The 12,730-nt window shown below is 34.9% G+C and overlaps 3 protein-coding genes across 4 annotated transcripts; 1 reads left to right on the forward strand and 2 right to left on the reverse strand.

Moving 5' to 3' along the window:
• Positions 1–659: 659 nt before the first annotated feature.
• LOC111489564 (2-methylene-furan-3-one reductase-like) lies at positions 660–2,456 on the reverse strand. Its single transcript, XM_023137864.1, has 4 exons — positions 2,159–2,456; positions 1,557–1,880; positions 1,252–1,411; positions 660–1,155 (listed from the first exon to the last, which is right to left on the reverse strand). Exons 1-4 carry the CDS (start codon positions 2,366–2,368, stop codon positions 887–889), a joined length of 963 nt encoding a protein of 320 aa, XP_022993632.1. The 5' UTR covers positions 2,369–2,456; the 3' UTR covers positions 660–886.
• LOC111489567 (CASP-like protein 4A1) lies at positions 2,419–5,443 on the reverse strand. Of its 2 annotated transcripts, XM_023137869.1 has the most exons (4): positions 4,755–5,443; positions 4,438–4,573; positions 2,978–3,166; positions 2,419–2,507 (listed from the first exon to the last, which is right to left on the reverse strand). In XM_023137869.1, exons 1-3 carry the CDS (start codon positions 5,417–5,419, stop codon positions 2,978–2,980), a joined length of 990 nt encoding a protein of 329 aa, XP_022993637.1. In that variant the 5' UTR covers positions 5,420–5,443; the 3' UTR covers positions 2,419–2,507. The 2 variants fall into 2 exon arrangements, with proteins under 2 accessions (XP_022993637.1, XP_022993636.1); XM_023137868.1 differs by lacking the exon at positions 2,419–2,507 and having other exon boundaries at positions 2,851–3,166.
• A 3,667-nt stretch (positions 5,444–9,110) lies between these two features.
• Positions 9,111–12,124, forward strand: LOC111489584 (homeobox-leucine zipper protein HAT5-like). Its single transcript, XM_023137892.1, has 5 exons — positions 9,111–9,215; positions 9,319–9,697; positions 9,805–9,935; positions 10,771–11,010; positions 11,571–12,124. Exons 2-5 carry the CDS (start codon positions 9,613–9,615, stop codon positions 11,946–11,948), a joined length of 834 nt encoding a protein of 277 aa, XP_022993660.1. The 5' UTR covers positions 9,111–9,215; positions 9,319–9,612; the 3' UTR covers positions 11,949–12,124.
• Positions 12,125–12,730: the final 606 nt, after the last annotated feature.

The raw sequence follows: 12,730 nt of genomic DNA on the forward strand, positions 1-12,730 counted from the left end.
TAAAAAAAAAAAAAAAAAAAAAAAAAAACTTTTACTTAGTTATACTTTATTTCAAAAAAATGTTTTTTAAAAGTTTCATTAATTCCTTAAAACTTTTTTTAAAAAAGATTTCAAATAAAAATTATTTTTATCCCTAATTATTAATTACAAAGACATTTTTAAAAATTTTTAAATTTAAGGACATTTAAAAGATAAATTACTACTAGTTTCTTTCCAAAATTAACCTTTTAAGCTTTTAAACTTTTTTAAATTCAAATTTTATGTTTCAAAATTTATATTGAGATTAGCCATTAATTTAAAAAAAAAACAGTGAAAAATTAACTTTTCAATTTTTTTTTATAAAATAAATAAATAAACTAAAACCAAGAACAATCCACTTGAGAAAATTCAGTAAAATCTGGCTCTAATGATCCCAAATCAATTAATAAGAAGAGAATAAGTCAAACAATAATTAAGAAGAGTAAGTCAAACTTGATGTGATCTCATTACTCTTGGAATCTTACTATCTATTCTCTGACTCTTTTGACTCTAATTGGTACCACTACCACTAATTTAAAACTCATGTAGATGGTTAGATGGATATCATCTTAAACGTCGAACGTTTGAGGTTGCACCCCGTTCGAGGTTAGCGGGGTGCAACGAGGCAGTTCAACACAACATTAACAAAATAGTGCATACTAGATCAACACTTTCATCCTTGCTTAAAACTATGGTGTCCTGTTCTTTTGAACAAATGACAAAAGATACTTATTTCCATCTTCAAAGCAGCAATTCCACAAAAATGTACATTATATCTTAGCAGATGCAGTGGACAAACAAACAAACAAACACATCAAGGATTCTCCAGAACATAACACACAAAGCTACTTATGTAAAAAACTTGCCTCTAAGGGATGGGATAAACCACAATTTTCCCAGTAGCTCTGGAGGTTTCGAGATATGCGAACGCCTTGAGAGTGTCGGAGAATGGGAACGGAGATTTGGGGTCGATGATTGGTTTCACCTTCCCACTTTCCAGGTATGGATTTAGTTTCTCCAACATGACAGCATCTGATGTGAGAAGGAAGAATGCATCTGGGAAACCTGCAACGGGTGCGGCTATACTCACAAGATGCCCGCCTTCTTTCATTGCCTTAATGGCTTTATCAGCCTGGCCTGCAGTTTTTGAATCAAAAGCTTCAGTTTTGAACATATTCCTATTGGCAATCAGGTGCAGAATATATGAAGAAATTGATAGATCGAGGACGTTACCGACTGCGTCGTAGACGACGTCGAATTTCTCAGGAAGGTCTTCAAAGCTTTCCTTTGTGTAATCAATAGGTTGATCAGCTCCCAAGCTTCTCAATAAGTCCTGTTTTGATGTGCTTGCAGTAGCAGCTATTTTTGATGCTCCAAACACATTCTTTGCAAGCTGCCTCATACAGAAAAACACAAAAAACCAAGATCACATTAGCCAATAATGAAGAGAAACAAAACTCAGTAGACAAATTTTATGAGTGTGAACAAGAAAAACTGATCCAAATTCCAAAAATGAATGTAGCAGAGCCAATCTTGACCTGTATAACATGGGCACCGACTCCGCCAGCACCTCCCAAAACAATAATCGATTTACCAGCGGATAACCCAGCTCGTTCAAGACCTTCATAGGCAGTTTCCATGGCAAGGGGAAGGCTAGCAGCCTCTAAGAAACTCAGATTCTTTGGTTTTAGAGCCAAAACTTTGTCTTCTGTGGCTGTGTATTCAGCCAAAGTGCCAACGTTTTTAGGCTTATCCAGTGCTTTATGGTTTATATCTCCATAAACTTCATCTCCTACCTTGAATTTTTTCACCTCACTTCCCACCTTCACCACCACACCCGCAACATCATAGCCAGGAATTGACTGTAAAAAGAAGTCAATTAAAGAAACACAAAAAGGGTTAGAAGTCAAACTTCCCCCAAATCTCATGAGATTATAAGCTATTACACAAACACAGTCTTCAAGATCAGCTTCAAGAAACGCCTATTCTAATCCACAGATAAGCAATGACAGAAAAAGAGCTTAACCCAGAACTGATGATTTCATTTCATCGATGCAAAATTAATGACAGACCCAGAAAAGTTAAGATCAAAACAACGGTACCCAAGTAAAATTAAATGCAAGAGAGAGAGAGAGCTGACCGGAGGCAAGTAGTTCAAAGCTTTCAAAGCGCCATGAATTCTCTTGTAATCAATGGGGTTCAAAGATGCAGCAACAACCTTGACGAGCACCTGATTTTCGTTGATTTCAGGAACAGGGTAATTGGTATCCAGTTTAAGAACATCGGCAGTGTTGCCGAATTCATGGTACACCCAAGCCTTCATGTGGGTAGGAACAGAAAGTGCCGCCATGGATGAACAAGGAAGAACAGATCCCAATTGAGAGCGTTTGAATATCCTTGTCTTGGCTTTATTATTGATTTTCAGAAATCCCGAAGATATGGATAGCTTCCCATTCGGGACCCTCACACACATTATATTACCCATAATTCTGTGCACAAATCAGGCAAAAGCTTTGTAAAGGTGGTCCAAATCGAGTTACACGTGTCACTGTTCAAGAAATATAATTTATACATTTAGTCATTTCGTAGCTTTAGTGTTAATATCATTTATATACATTAAGTTAACTTCAATATTAAGTTAATTCATTCCATTTTCAATTTTAATTTTCATGAAATCTTTAAACTATAATAATAATAATCTTTATATTTCTATCTTTATGTGAATTTCATGATATCATTCATACCAACATTAATTTTCATGAATATTACTCGAAAGATTTTGAATAAATCTCGTTTTAGCTACTCAAATGAAGTTCCTTATCATGAATCAAGTAAACTTCCAAATATTTTCTAAGTGAAAGCATATCTAATTTACTGCACATTGTTGGAATAAATTTCTTGTATATGCTCAACAGCATTGGTTTGTTGCTATGATCATGAATAGTTTGAGAAATGATACCTAAGCAGATTTACAGAGGGTATAACCAGAGATTATACAACTCAAGGCAAAAGCTACAAATGCAACAATGGACAATCCCACAGACGTGATAGCCATATCTGGGAACTTGTCCATTCCCCAATTGGATTGCCAATCATCAACTCTGGTGGCTGCCGAAGAAGAAGCTGATAGAAGAAGATATGCTACTATCTGCAACAGAAGAAGACTATCATCAATTTCTTTAAGCTTATCAGCAAAGATGGCGAAGCTCAAACAATAATGAAATGTAGTAATAGATTCAACTGCGTCTGCATCATGGCTCAGTTCTATCCATAAAGTTCAGGGTTTGAATATGAGCTAAGGAGCACAGATACAGTCCAATAACATTCACTTCCATACGGTGACTCAGTTCTATCCATAGAGTTCAGAGTTTGCCTATGATCTAATATTCACGGCCACCGTGCCTGCAAATTTTGCTCAATTCTATCTATAAAGTTCCAGGTTTGCCTATGAGCCAAGAAGCACAGACACGGCCCAATAACATTCACTTCCATACGGTGACTCAGTCTTATCCATAAAGTTCAAGGTTTGCCTACGACCTAACATTCACTGCCATACAGTGTCTGCAAATTCATGGCTCAATTCTATCCATAAAGTTTAGAGTTCGCCTATAAGCTAAGAAGCACAAACACGACCCAACAACATTCATTTCCATATAGTGACTCAGTTCTATCCATAAAGTTCAAGGTTTCTATCCAAATGACCTTCTAGAATGAAGAGAATCGAACTTCCCACGTTGCAAATGGGATTTTACACCTCTCTGCCAGCCAAATTTAGAGAATATGGTAAAAGGTTTCCTTTTTTCTTTTTTTTTTCAGAATTTTAGAATATAAGGTTTGTGGTAATGTTAGCTATGCCCAGAAGTTAATTTTTTAGATTCTTTGCTGCAAAATAAAGCCAGTTTCCTAACAAACTTTAAGAATAAAAAGGAAAAATAGAGGAAAGATGCAAGGGAAAGGTGGCAATACCGAAGAAAAGGTAACAAAAAGGATGGCCAAAAAGCTAAAGCAAATAAAAAGGAAAGTAACTAAACCAGACCAATCATATAGTTCTAAGTTATTAATATGCGATTTAAGAGGATTTAAGGTAGTAGGATTAGCAAACTCTCCATGAGAAAAAGGCTTGCAGATTCTTCAGTAAGGAAAGGTAAGAAAAGGCTTCATTATGAACGACAAAAATAGCAGTAAGAGAACCATCTATCTATTGACTATTGAGCATTCTGCATCACCTTTTTATCTTCTGTGGGACAGATAAGAACATAATCGGTAAACAATAATGTGATCTGGACTAAAGTATTGGCCTAATCTTCGCCGTCCAATATGTGCTCAGTGTGATGGGATTAGGTTGGGTATTGATATTATCATAGAACCAATAATTAATAGATTGAAGCTTAGCAACTCAATTCCCAACCAGAAACTTGCCTGATCAATGAAGAAATCGAAGTATTGCTTGAAGTAATTACGGATCATCTGCTTCCCAGTGGAGAGAAAGTATACAAGATCAAAAGATTGAAGTGCAGAGTAAACAAACCCAATAACATTCACTGCCATACAGTACCTGCAAATTTGATGAAATTCCCAATTGAATCGATTCCATAAGGAGTTTGATTGAATACTAACAGTAACAGAGGGACTGTGACTTGAGCAATAGAAAGAATCCAACGATGTCCAATTCAATTGAAATTAAAGGCAGCTGCATACGAAATTTTAATAGGAAGAAGTGATTTCATTCAACGAACCTGAATTCCTTGTAGCGATAGAACGAATCCAAAGCCCAGCCCTGATTCTTGTCAGAAGCCATAACCGAAAACGATGCCAAACAGAAGACGAATCCAACGATTCTAAACCCTAGCAAGATCTTCTTCCTCAATTCCTCCCTCTTTATTTTCTTCATCGACAAATTCGCCATCAGCTTCCGTCCTCGCCCAACCGGACCGCCATCGCCATCACTAGGCTCAACATCGCTAGCACTTCCCTCTTCCACTTTCCGCACTCCCTGTATTTCAGCGTCCACCTTGGTCACCACAATCGGCTCCGACGGCTGTGCTCGGTTCGCCGCCACAGGTCTCGGAGACGGAGGATAAGACGACGGTGACAAGTCCTCGAGCCGCGTAATAGAGAGAGCGTCGTCAATGGAGGAGTTGCCATGAGTTTGACAGGTATGATCAGAAAAGTCCGAGGCGTTGGACGGAGAGTGGAGTGGCGGCGAGGGATCTTTGCTGTCGGAGAGGGAATGGGGAGGTGAAGATTGAGCAGAGAGAGGGGGATGGGATTCGTCATCGTTTTCGTTTTCGTTTTCGTTTTCGTTTACTTCTGATTGGTTATGGCGGTGGAGCTGTTGCTGCTCCATGGTTTCTGCCAGTTCTTCCTTTTTCACTTCCGCTTCAGAGTTCGATGCAGCCATGGAGGCTGTACTTCCAGACTCTGAAAATTGAAAGAATATTTCTAGACCCACAGCTTAAACCAATCTCTGTAGTTTTCTACTTGGAGCTTAGATGCTTGGTTTTGTTCTTATTGCCTTCCAATCTTTCCACTCAAAAACAATGTATTTACATATTGCCCCAAAATTTTAAAATATTTACATAAACATTACACAAAATTGCAAAAACAACCACCCTCCAATTCAAAAATATTAATTTTAGTTCCCGAAGATATTAATAAAAATTTTAAAAGTGCAAGAGTATTTTTGAAATATTTTTAAATTTCTATCTATTAAAAATTTTAAATTTTGGAGGTGGAAAAGTATTTTTATTTTTTATTAATTTAACATTTTAAAAATTATATATAAGACGTCTACTTTTTTACTCGTCTTAAAATTAAAATTTTATAATGAAATTTCAATTTTGTCACACTAATTTGAGATTAAAGGGATAATTCATCTAAATCATATTTCACACATTTTACATAATATATTTTTATACGGTGCCATTAATTTCACCCAATTCGCAAGCATCAAATTTTCATTCCCAATGTCTCACACTCCCAAATACTTTCCATATATATAATAATTTAAAATATACAACCAATAGAAAACTGACATCTTTTCAACATATATTGGGAGGTGTGGGTCCACCGGATGGACAAGTGGCAGCCGAGTATTGGTCCTCCAATGAAGCTGGACCACTCTGATGGATGTTTCTATTTTTCAAGGATTTAAAAAATGGGAAATAAAAATAATATATATATATATATATATATTCATGATGGATAGGCAATTGATGATGGGCCCAAACACAATTGGGCCTTAATTCTGAACTTTTAATTAATAATACTCTTAGTATTTTATTTGAAAAGAGTCGAGAGTAGAATTATGTTTTAAAAAAATACAAATAAAATTTTAAAATTAACATTAATAAATTATTGTCAATATACAAACAAAAATAAAAATTTATGTTATTTTTTAAACATTTATAAATTTTTTAAATACAATATTAATTTTTTCATAAATAAGAGTAGGGGTACTTTTGAATTTTTATTTTTTTTAATTCAAAAGTATTATTTAAACTTTGGAAGTTTTATAAATATTTTTTAAACAAAATGGAAAGTAATCGTATTTTTTATTAATTTAGTTTTTACAAATTAATATCTATTGATTTAAAATTTAGTTCATTATATAATTTTTACTTTATTTATTGATTGATTTATATTATGGAGAGCATTTTTGAAAATTTGTCCTCCAAATCTCGAAGGGGTTTATTAAAATCAGATTTTATTTATTATAATATTAAATTATTTCCTGGAATCCAAGGAACAAGCATCCAAATCAATATATGCTCTTTGTCACTACCAAATTAAATATTTAACAAATATATAATATAATATATATTATACTTTTACCCATTTTTATATTTTATTTTACTAGTGGGACAAAAATATGTATTTTATTTTAAAGATGAGTCCTATGTATCAAATATTAAATAATAAATCTAATTTTAAAATTAATAAAATCAAACATTTTAAAAGATAACAATATATTCAATTTATTTTTAGCGTGATAAAATGCTTTTAAAAACAAAATATTTTATTCATAAGTTTTTTTTTTTTTTTTTCATTCAATAGTAAAATAAATAAATAAAATAATTAAAGTAGTTTTTGAGATGTCCAAACCCAACCTACTTTACAAGGTTTGTAATAACTTTTGCCTCCTCTTAAGGGCCAAATAAGTTTTAAATGAGCTCAATATAGTTGGATGGTGACTCAACTATGCACTTTAATGTGGGCCCACTTCCATCGACTTAATTCCAACGCTCGTTTTTCTTAAAGTGATCGGTGGCTCAATTATAAGATTTTTTATATTATGAGTGAAGACAACACATGCGGAAAGAACCGTGTCACAATGGAATATCAAGGTCATCAAGTGCCAAGTGGATTCTAAACCGTGATTCCAATCTTAGGTGTCACCATGAAACATGTTTCGCATAGGACAAGAACAAAAATCGAATGATATGACTTGGATATAGCAATGTATGATAAGGGAATTGATTCTTGAATTAATTTATCATATGTATGTTCCTTTTCCAGCATGGTTTGACTAGAAAAAAAAAATTCTTTATGATAAATATAGATAGTCGTGTGATGTTTGAAAAAGCTTTGATCGACCATATGAAAGACCTACATAACATCGCACTAGTTTGCAGTGTTTTATGTTTTTATTGGTATTTTTCCGAGCTATGTCTCAGAACTTTTCTTAGTTCGGGTAGACTTCGATAACACTTGACATTCACGCAACATGATTTGAACTATGATTTAAACACTGTGAAGTTTAGTGATTGAGCTACCCAACGAACTTGAATTTGTTCGCTCATATAGAATATTATACACAAGTTTTATGTTTTTGATATTCGTTAAAACGTATGGTTGAAAAATAAAGTCGAGATAGCTTTCTAACTGAATTAAGATCATACGAATAGCCTAAACTTGTTAAACGACCCATTGTATTTATATTTATATCAAAGTTTTTTCACAATGGAACATTTAGAGAAAGTAACGAGCATGGGGATGGAGGAAGGGAGAGTATTATTCTGTTTTTTATATAATTATTTTAATATATATAAAAAAAATTATATACATATATACATATATATATATATATATATATATATATATATATATATGCGTAAAGGCTAAGAATTGTATAATATCCAATGGTCAGTTATAAAAGAGATGCCTTTAAAGCTTCTACTCTTCCCTTTAAATCTCCACAACGAAAGTGACTCTGGAATATTATTTTTTTAATGGTGGGAGACAATTAAATGACTTCAATTTTTTTTTGTTTAATTTCATCCATTAAAAATAAAGACTAAAAATATTAATTTAATTTTCTAAAATTTACACCATATTTTCACTTTAATCATAATTTTACCATATTAATAATGGTAATTAATAAAATTTGAGTGATAAATTAATTTTAGCGTTACATTAAATATAATTTTATAATAATTTAAATTATGTTATTTTTATAAAAGAAATACAAAAAAAGTTTATCGGTTGACACCGACAAGTTGAGTAGCCAAATAGAGGAATTTATTTGGTATAAAGAAAGCAAGCGTGGCAGAAATCGAGCGTAAGATTTTTATTGTAATCGACTAAACAATAATACGATTTCATCAATAGGGTTTAGGAGTTAAATAGCTTTCGAAAGAGCAGATTGAATATCGAGCTCAATTCCTCCTCGATCGCCTCCTTTTTTAACGTTTTTTTTAATAAAATGAATGGTCTCTTTAGGTTTATATTAGTATTTAATTAATGGACCAGATAAGAATTAAATTGATATCATAATTAATTTTAGATAAATAATAAATAAATAAATAAACTTATGCGTTTATCCATATATATAATATATATATATATATTAGACCATTTTAAATTCCTGCGGCACAATTTGGATGGGCAAAAGACTAATTCTGATCGGACGGTTCAGATCTAATCTGAGCAGTACCGGGCCCCACCACAAAAAAGTCGTGTTTATTTATTTATACAATATTCCCGGATACGGAAAAGCTCTAAGAACACAAGTGGATGGCGCTAAATAGCAAGGGTAGTATAGTCTTTTCATATTTTCGAGACTATAAAATGCTTTCCTCGCCCAACTATCAATTTTACCCGCTGATAACAACCAGGGTTGCATAGTGCAGCGTTGAACCCGTCCGCCGGGGACTCTTATTTTCCGGTCGCCGGAGTTTCTGTTTCCGATCAAGCTTGTATTCTTTCTTCTTCCTTTTTTCTTCCTAATTCTCTGTTTCTATTTAGCGTTCATTTTGTTTTTGTGTTTTTTCTCAGGTTTGTTTTTGTGTTTTTTCTCAGAGGTTTTCGAGACTGACGAAGCGCTGGGTAATAACAGAGCTGGTGGTGTGATGGGGTTTTGTATTTCTCCATTAGGAACACCGGCTAGGTTACTGTGGAGCACCAGTTTCTTCCGCCACAAGCTCATGATTTTCTAATTTTCAGCCCTATCGCTGAAAATACCAAATCCCATCTCATTCGTTTCTCGTTTTAATAAAAGATCTCCCTCGATTTCGTGTCTCTGTGCCAATCCGCCGCCGTAAATTGCCGGTGACCCCTTGCTCACGTTTCCCATTTAATTGAAGAGAATAATTGATGTTGTCGGACGGATTGATCTTCAACCGATCTCCAGGTCACGCCAACATGCTGTTTTTCGGGAGTGGCGATTCCATTCTTCGAGGTTATTTCATTTTAATTCACTGAATAGCGGAGGACGTTATGAGTTTTTAATTTTAGGGGTCTTTAACTATATACAATTCCTTTAAACTGTAATTCTGCAAATGTTAGGATCATGTTTCACGAAGGGGATGGAGGAAAATTCGAAGCGACCCTTTTTCAGCTCTCCGGATGACCTGTTCGATGATGACTACTACGATGACCAGCCGCCTGAGAAGAAGCGCCGGCTAACTCAAGAGCAGGTATTTAAGCAACTCTATTCCGAAAATATCATGCAATTATTCCATTTTTTGTTTCTTTTTTACTTGATGGGTGGGGATGGAATTGTGGAATCTGAAGTCTGAACTGGATGCTTATACTTATGGCATATTCCTTTGATTCAATGTGCTGTTGCTTTAATGCGACTACCTTTGAATCAATGCTGATCTCCTTGTTTAGTTCATTGGTGAAAAAAAATTAAGCATTATTCTCGGATTCTGAAACTTCAATCTCTCTAGATAAATAAATTGAGGAAAATTCCCATGGGGTATCGTTTATGTGGTTAATATTTGGTCAATTTAGAATTATTTTATAAGTGCTGACAAACTTTTTAAGTGCAAAAAAATTGTGTTCTTCGTTTATGTGGCTAACATAGAGCTTTTATGCCTAGAGTTTGTAGAGGGATTGAGAAAGACTCTTTCGATGTTAGGTCTCTTGTGAGATTTAATGTCTCTCTTTGGACGTCCGGTGACGAGTTTCTTTTGTAATTACTCGCTTGATGTTATTTTGCTTGATTGGAGGCCCATGCTTTAGGGGGCTCCCTTTTGTGGGATTGTTTTTTTTTTTGTATGTCCATGTATTCTTTCGTTTTTCTTAATGAAACTTGGTCTTTTATGAAAAAAAATTGCAAGAGACTGTTTTTAAGCGCTTAAAAAATCATTTCAAACAGACCCATAATTGGGTACAATCCATCAAGTTCATCTTGAGATTATGGTTTTCTTCTGGTCTGTTTTCTGTTTCTTTTATTGTACTTATTTTTAATCCTCCATTGTTCTCATTTCTTAGTAACAAATGAGACTGACCATGGCCCATGATTAGGTGCATCTTCTGGAGATTAGCTTTGAGGCAGAAAACAAACTGGAGCCAGAGCGCAAGACTGAGCTAGCAAAGAAGCTGGGTCTGCAGCCAAGGCAAGTGGCTATCTGGTTTCAAAACCGCCGAGCTCGATGGAAGACAAAGCAGCTTGAAAGGGACTATGACCTTCTCAAATCTTCATATGATTCCTTTTGTTCTAGCTACGACTTCATGGCCAAGGAGAATGAAAGGCTCAAAGCCGAGGTATTTATGCCCCCTGAAAGCTATATGGTTTGACACTTCTGCACTTCAGTTTTACAGTAGAGATTCACCCTATGCTTCAAATCTATTAGTAACTTTTTCATAAACCTTTGATATGGTATGATAATTCTTATACATGCTGAAAGCTGAACATTTTCTGAAATTTGCTTGCTTGGCTGTGTTTGATGTGACATGTCTTTTGAACACAAATTTGAGTAGATTCTTTGTAATCCTTTAGGATGGTGGTCCATAGACTGTTCATCTTAGTTTCTTAAGACGACTGGTAGCTTCTAGTTAATATTACAAGTTTCATCATCACATTTGGTCTAATGATGTCTTTTAAAACTCGTGGTCCTAGTACCCAATTGGACTTTTTGGGCTCATCGAGTTAGTCTAGCATAGGTTCTGAACCCAAATTGCTGGGGGTCAAGAGAAGATATGGATTCTTTTCCCAGATATGATGGTAATCTTTCATAGGAAAAGGAATGGTGAAATTAGTTAAAGGGGGACTTGGTATTGTTACTGAGCCAGGGGTCTTATGCATTCTCAATTACTGAACTCAGGTAGCTTCTTTAACTGAGAAACTTCAAGCTAAAGAAGTGGTTGAATCATCGTTTCAAGCTAAGAAATCCGAGCCAATTCTGGAAGATGAACTCCTTGTTTCTGTTGTGCAACACAATATGAAGATTGATGACCATCATAGTTGCAGGAGCAATGGTAGCGCTGTGCTGGATGAGGATGGTCCTCAACTCTTAGACAGTGGGGATTCATACCTCCTGAGCAATGACTATGATGGCTGTGTGTTGCCAGTTTTTGGAGTGAACTCGGAGGAGGAGGATGTGAGTGACGACGGTCAGGGCTACTTCTCGGATGTTTATACAGCAGCCGATCAGCAGACTCACGAGGCAGAGCCATTGACCTGGTGGGACTGGTCGTTGTAAATGCACGTTCGAATCATTTTGATATTTAGTAGGATGGAACTACAATATAATGTTTACTGTATGATACTGATGAATAAATCTAATGCGAACATTACTTAGTGTATGGATAAAATTTAGACCTTGTACCGTTACATGGTTCTGCTTCTGTGTTTATATGAATTGCCTTGGAAAGTTGGGCACCTTTAGGACTGGCAAAGCTGTGAGAATCATTCTAATTTTGAAACAAAATTTGGGTTAAGGTCATGGAAGGTAGTGTAACAGCTGAATTACCGTTAGCAAATATTGTCCGCTTTAACTTATTACGTATCACTGTCAGTCATGGTTTTTGAAATGTGTTTACTAGGGAGAGTGTTATACCCTTATAAGGAATGTTTCGTTTCTTTCTCTATAGGATCTCATAATCTACCCCAAACGTATTTACTAGGGAGAGTTTTACACTCTTATAAGAAATGTTTCGTTTCTCTTTCGATAGAATCTCATAATCTACCTCTTTGAGGGCCCAACATCCTCACTGGTACATTGCCTAATGTCTGGGCATAATCCACCCCTTTAAAGGCCCAACATGGCTCTGATACGCATTCTAAGATTATCACTAGCAAATACTGTCTGTTTTGACTCGTTTTGACCCGTTATATATTGTTGTCAGCCTCATAGTTTTTAAAACACATCTTTTAGGGAGAAGTTTTCACACCTTTATAAGAAATATTTCGTTCTCTTCTCCATGACTCTAGTAACCATAAGATCAGTTCGAGCTATGGTTATTCATTGCCAACCACGACCAT

The sequence above is a fragment of the Cucurbita maxima genome, unplaced genomic scaffold (genome assembly GCF_002738345.1).
Source record: "Cucurbita maxima cultivar Rimu unplaced genomic scaffold, Cmax_1.0 Cma_Scf00014, whole genome shotgun sequence".
Classification (NCBI taxonomy): domain Eukaryota; kingdom Viridiplantae; phylum Streptophyta; class Magnoliopsida; order Cucurbitales; family Cucurbitaceae; genus Cucurbita; species Cucurbita maxima.

Coding starts and splice junctions, on each gene's coding strand:
- LOC111489564 (XM_023137864.1), bottom strand. CDS start 2,368: ATGGCGGCACTTTCTGTTCCTACCCACATGAAGGCTTGGGTGTACCAT. Junction 1,881..2,158: donor CTTTGAACTACTTGCCTCCG/GTCAGCTCTCTC, acceptor TTCTTTTTACAG/TCAATTCCTGGCTATGATGT. Junction 1,156..1,251: donor CGTCGTCTACGACGCAGTCG/GTAACGTCCTCG, acceptor CAAAAACTGCAG/GCCAGGCTGATAAAGCCATT.
- LOC111489567 (XM_023137869.1), bottom strand. CDS start 5,419: ATGGCTGCATCGAACTCTGAAGCGGAAGTGAAAAAGGAAGAACTGGCA. Junction 4,574..4,754: donor TATCGCTACAAGGAATTCAG/GTTCGTTGAATG, acceptor TCAAATTTGCAG/GTACTGTATGGCAGTGAATG. Junction 3,167..4,437: donor TCGATTTCTTCATTGATCAG/GCAAGTTTCTGG, acceptor CTTCTGTTGCAG/ATAGTAGCATATCTTCTTCT.
- LOC111489584 (XM_023137892.1), top strand. CDS start 9,613: ATGTTGTCGGACGGATTGATCTTCAACCGATCTCCAGGTCACGCCAAC. Junction 9,936..10,770: donor GCCGGCTAACTCAAGAGCAG/GTATTTAAGCAA, acceptor GCCCATGATTAG/GTGCATCTTCTGGAGATTAG. Junction 11,011..11,570: donor ATGAAAGGCTCAAAGCCGAG/GTATTTATGCCC, acceptor TACTGAACTCAG/GTAGCTTCTTTAACTGAGAA.